At 36.7% G+C, this 5826-nt stretch overlaps 1 protein-coding gene across 1 annotated transcript; it reads right to left on the bottom strand.

Moving 5' to 3' along the window:
- Positions 1–817: 817 nt before the first annotated feature.
- On the bottom strand, positions 818–4267 carry LOC140540765 (uncharacterized). Its single transcript, XM_072663191.1, has 6 exons — positions 4207–4267; positions 3732–4076; positions 3110–3445; positions 2606–2719; positions 2447–2499; positions 818–1173 (listed from the first exon to the last, which is right to left on the bottom strand). The coding sequence occupies exons 1-6, from the start codon at positions 4265–4267 to the stop codon at positions 1042–1044; spliced, it is 1041 nt and encodes a 346-aa protein (XP_072519292.1). The 3' UTR covers positions 818–1041.
- Positions 4268–5826: the final 1559 nt, after the last annotated feature.

Genomic DNA, 5826 nt, shown 5'->3' with positions numbered 1-5826 from the left:
TATATATAAATACATCAAAGAAGAAAATACAGAAACTCTGTGTTCTGTCTGATTCAGTTTTACTGAGTGATTTTGTGGTAAGGAAAAGGGGTGATTCTGACTTTGGTGAAGACGTTCTTCATCTTTTCAGTAAAGCAGAACTCCTCCTCCTCATCAGGGTCCTGTTACAGATTAAAAGACCAGAACTGAAATGTGGAACTCCAGCAGGTAGCAGCATAACTTTAATAATCATAACCATAATCATAATTCCATCAGGGCCTTTAATATCAGAATCAGGGTTCTGTCAGAATGGAGATACAGTGTTAAACAGGTCTGAGAACTTAACTTTTAGTACAGGATTATCAGTGTGCTTCATAACACTAAATGCAGAAAAGGACACAGGTAGTACCTGATTGGTTGTGTTTTCCACCAGTGTACTGGCAACTCTTCAGTTTATGACCAGAAAAAATGTCTTTCAGTGCATTTCAGACACAGTCTGTTCCTATTTATTTATTTGTAAGGAAAGAAGGTCATTGTACTGTATTTCATTGATGTGCATAGTTATTGTATTTTCTATTTGTATTTTTACATAATATTAATGATAAGATTCTAAAGAGCTCACTGAACTCCAGCAAGGTTCTGCTCTTTAGCTCAATAAACAAAGCAAAATATCTCTCCTGTTATACTGTTCTTAGCATAACTTTGATCGAGATATCTTCTAAAATCTCACATGCAGAAATATATGATGGCTTGTGTTGTTTAATGTTAAATGATTATAAAAGACAAAACAGAGTCTAAAGAAGACCGTGAACAAAGACACTTGTTTAATGTGACTTTTCACAAAACATCAGGGTGAAGTTTCATGACCATCCCAGCAGAACTCACAGAGGACAGAACTGTGATTAGTAAATCTACAATCTTACAACTTACAAACACAAAGCAAGAAACTAAACAGCAGATCATTTTACAGAATCAGCTCATGATGAAAAATATCCAACGAGAAAATGAAGACCAAGATCTCCAAAGATCACAGAGCCTCTACATCACTGCACTGATACAGTTTTACTGGGCAGGTTTGTGGTCAGAAAAAGGGGTGAATCTGACTTTGGTGAAAACGTTCTCCTTGAACCCTCGTCTCTTCATCTTATCAGAGAAATGCAAAGCAGCGAAGTAGAACTCCTCCTCATCATCATCCTATAAAAAAAAGAGCAGAGCTGAAGTAAGGAGCTCCTGTAGGTGGCAGTATGACCTCAGTATTCAAAATCTAACAGGACATATTATATTTATGCATGATTATGAGCACAATGCAGTTTCATGCATGTTTACACACACATACACATACACACACACACACACACACACACACACACTTCAATTCAAAGTGTTTTTTTCTTTTCTTATGAAGTTGCAATTTTTGAGAATCCCCAAATAACATAAAAATAGATGAATCTGATCATGCTTAGACACCATATCTCAGTATACATCATGTCATCCACTGTTGACACGTCTAAGTGAGGAAGCCGATGTCTGACCCAGATCAGCTGCACTGAGCGCGCTCTGTTGTTCTCACCCCAGCGCCCAAAAGGAGGTGTGAAAGTTTCCTCTCACCAGCGTTTAGCAGAGAGCAGATATAATCTATCATCTCTATTGTTGAAGAGGTCTTCTCCATGTTCTTTAGACTTGTTCAGATATTAATCTAAAAACGTATTTTATAGAAATGACTGACATTCAGTAAATATTATCATTCATTCAGTGAAACACAATGTTTATAAAGTACTTAATTGCTACAATAATATTACTACAAAACACTCAATCACCACTATAAATTAGTCAGTAAGTACTATAACATACATATCTATAACATACATATCTATAACATAACATCTTAACATGTAACAGGTTCAATTCATATTAAAAGAGCAATTTAGGACAATGGTTAAACAACCTAAAACAAATCTAAACATTTAATTAAAGTCTTTTTTATTAATTAATTATGAGCAAAATGTCTTTAGAGTCTTTATAAATTTGATCATACAGATATATATACAAATCAGCCATAACATACATTTTCTCTGAACTAACCTAAAGGTTATGGTCTAACCTGAGCTATGGACTCCACAAGACCTCTTAATGTATCCTGTGACATTAGCAGTAGTAGATCCTTTAGTCCTTTAAAGTGGGACCTCCACGAACATCTGTGAGCTTTCCGTGACCATTACCCTTTCACCAGTTCAGTCCTTACTTCAAGCACTTTCTGTAGCTGATGGCCACTGCATTTTAGCAACACCACACAATATTAGAGATGCTAATCTCAGATTCTTACGCTTGACCATTTTTCTTGTTTTTACACCATCATCACCTTCAAAACCTGACCGTTCAGTTGCTGCCTAATGTATCCAGCCCACAATGTTACTGAGTGACGAGGAAACAATTCAGTAAAAAAAATGAAAGAGAAAACACAACTTACCTGGTCTTGTAGCACCTCTGGGAAATCGTGGAGGCCAGACTGACATGTCTTACCTTGAAACAATCATGATGAGGCTTGATCTACATTTTACATAGTAAGAGCTCACCTTTATTTAAGCACACAGTAAAATATATGGGTAAAAACTCAAAAGACGCTCACCGCTGCAGTGTTTACAGTTTCCTTTACAGATTAAAATGGATTGAGCTGCGATCACAACCACACACACTCCCAATGCTGCTCCCAGGAAGATCACAGCAAGATCCACAGGTTTCTCTAGAAGATATAAATCATTAAATTACTACATATTTATAATCATAAGCATTAAAGACCTAACCAGTATGATGGTAAGATATGGTATGGTAAGAGTATGTCAAATATGACTAACTAAAGCATCAGAAGCTCATTTTATCCAGCTCTTCCAAGGTGTTTATACTATTTGTACACTTTACTAAAGAAGGTTCTATGACTTCTAATGAAAGTGGGACCCTTTTTGGTGCCATAGGGAAAATGTTCCTTACAGCAGGCTATCCAGGAACTATTCAGTGTTACAAAGAAAAAAAAACAAAACATAAGCATTCAATGGCTTCCTAAGACATCAAGGTTCTAGATATAACGCAGAACCCCCTGTATGTGACTGCATATTAAGAAAGATGTGAGGCTTACTAAAGTCTACTGCTGTTCCATTGCCAATAATGATCTTCCCACAGCTGGACACAGCGCAGTAGTAAGTTCCAGTATCTTCACTGTTGTTGATGTTCTTGGAGAAGTTGAACACACAGCCGTCTTTAGAAGAGCTGATCTCACACTGACGGCTGCTGTTGTGATGAGTGTAGATGATCTCAGGAAAGGATCGTCCTGCAGCAGATCTGAACCAGAGCACTCGAAGTTCAGCTGCTTGGACCTTACTGTGGACCGTGCACTGCAGATTCACTGGTTCTCCTGGAGAAACTGACTGGAATTCTGGACTCTGGGTAACTGAGGTTAAGGACTGGGAATGATCTGATCAATATGATAAAGACAGTGTAAGATTAGGATATGCAGGTAAACTGTTACGGAATTAATAATCAATAAAGTTTAGAATGGATATTCAATTATGTCTTATTTAAGGATCTTTTGAACTGATATTGGGTTTTCTTGGTCTCGCCCGGAGCAGTCGGTTACCCATGATACATGTTTGATTATAAAATGCTTCAATATTGCGGTTGCTTCAGACAGTGTAGAGTGTGAATTAGTAACAATGTTCAACTTTACTGAAATACAGCAGTTAAAAAAGTAATGTCATTACCTGCCACAGCTACAAATATCGCATTTGTAAATGTAAAGCTTTTTGCATCTCCTCGCCCACAGTAGTACATTCCTTCATGAGCTTTAGTCGGTTTTTCAATAGTTAAAGAAAAATTGTTGTGCAGTTTTAAAGCTAAAGCATCAAACCCAGGTGAAAGAGCGCCCCATGATTTGTCTTGAAGCCTTGTTGCCACTTCCTGAGGTTCCTGGCCCAGAATTTGCTTGTACCAAACCCGGTGTGTGTAGGCAACAGACTGTTTTACAGCTTTACAGTCAAGAGTAACAGACTTATCAGACTCAGCTGAGATAAACACTCGCTCAGCAACATCCTCAGCTTCAGCAGAACCTATAAAATAAATTAAGATCCGATTAAAACCAAGAAAGAAAAGTTAGACAAGGTTTCTACACCTGACAGTAAAGCTCCAACCCTAGAAGCAGCTGAAGACCTGAACGATTTAAGAAGTTTATAAACTTACACATTATGTAGAAGAGGAAAATGAGAATCCTCGTCGGAGTCGTCATCATAAATGAAGCCATTCTTGTTTCAGGCAAACTGGAAAGGAAGTAGTTGACAGAGGCATCAAAATGTATAAGCAGGTCTTGAGTTGAATCTGATTGGCTAGACTTGACAAGTTTTTTTTTTTTTCTTGACTTGTAACCCATGTTTTACTTGACTTCATTATCATAGTACTTTTCCATTAAGCGTAGAAGTCGAGACACTCCCTAGAACAGTTATGTAAAAACTATTCAATATATAAACCCTTAATGTTTCAAAGTCTACAATGGAGAGTGGAACTGAAATAAAAGAGACCAGCTTACTTAAATAGAGGAGATCATTACAAATACACAAACATACAAATCACAGAAAAAAATCTGTACTTAAAAGGTTGAGAATTTCAATGACGATGCATGTATGATACATGTTATTATTGAATTTGACCATCCAGGACTGGTACAGCCATTCAAAAAGAAATACTTTCTAATTGTCTTTCATATTTAGGCTTCTGAATTATGTAACTTGACTAATTCATTTGATCGATGTCATTTGTTCAAACATTGTCCGATGAATGTTTGTTCATTTGTCGTCTACAGGCTCCTCTACAGGCCTTTGGGCCAGCAGCTCATGCTCATTTCCAACTAACTCACAGATACTAATTGTGTTATTGCCCAGCATACTGATATTACATTACTAAAACATGGGAACTAAAATAACGTTCCTTAAACATGAATGAGAGAAATGGATATTTGCATAGTCAAATTCTTTCTTCTGTAGCTTTGAAATGAGCTTTCATTTAGTTCTTGTCTAAAATCAATGTAAAACATCTACATTTTTATGGACTGTCATCATTGACTGCTTGCAAATTTCCTAGTAAACTATATAAATCCCAACACTACGTGCCATTGACCTTTTGACCTTGGTATAATAAGCAACATAATTATTGGCAATCAGACAAAATGTAAAACAGTAAAAATCTTTTAGCTGTTTATTCTGATTGATTGATTGAAACACAACATCTGATTGTTGCTTCTGGTAAACAAAAGGTGTTGGCTGTACAATTTCAGTGATAGTTCTCTTGACCTGGGCCTGTTATGAGCTTCATGCTTGTGCCCCTATGCCTGAAGCTGGGCCTATTGTAGCTAAAAGGAACAACTTTGCTAAATTCTGTACAAACTTCATACACATACCAGTTTTCTGACTAGTGTTACATTTACATCGCTTCAGTGCCACCTCTTTTTTTGCCACTTTATTTTTAAATTAAGTACAGAAATACATGAATATGGCTTCTTCCAGCTCTACCACAATTGACAAGTTCGTAAGTATTGTAGGATGTCTACCTTCTTATTGTGATGGTATGGCCAAGTTGGAGAACTGCCAGAATAACAATGTTCTCCTTAACATCAGCAAGACAAAGAAGCTGATAGTAGACCAACTCACCTCACCTCACCCTCAACTCCCCAATCATCAAAGTTCTGAAGGGCTTCATTTTATGTATTTTTTTTCTATGTATCTTTATTGAATTATAAACACCAATTTAAAAAACTGAACACAGGTGACACAGTACAAGATTCACATTTTACAGAGTACTCCAAGCTTC

Source organism: Salminus brasiliensis, chromosome 19 (assembly GCF_030463535.1).
Source record: "Salminus brasiliensis chromosome 19, fSalBra1.hap2, whole genome shotgun sequence".
In the NCBI taxonomy this organism is placed as follows: domain Eukaryota; kingdom Metazoa; phylum Chordata; class Actinopteri; order Characiformes; family Bryconidae; genus Salminus; species Salminus brasiliensis.
Note: the sequence above shows the minus strand (reverse complement) of the source record. Positions and strands in the feature narration are given on the sequence as shown.

Coding starts and splice junctions, on each gene's coding strand:
- LOC140540765 (XM_072663191.1), bottom strand. CDS start 4,267: ATGGCTTCATTTATGATGACGACTCCGACGAGGATTCTCATTTTCCTC. Junction 2,500..2,605: donor AAACTGTAAACACTGCAGCG/GTGAGCGTCTTT, acceptor GATTGTTTCAAG/GTAAGACATGTCAGTCTGGC. Junction 1,174..2,446: donor CAGAGGTGCTACAAGACCAG/GTAAGTTGTGTT, acceptor TTTTTTTTATAG/GATGATGATGAGGAGGAGTT.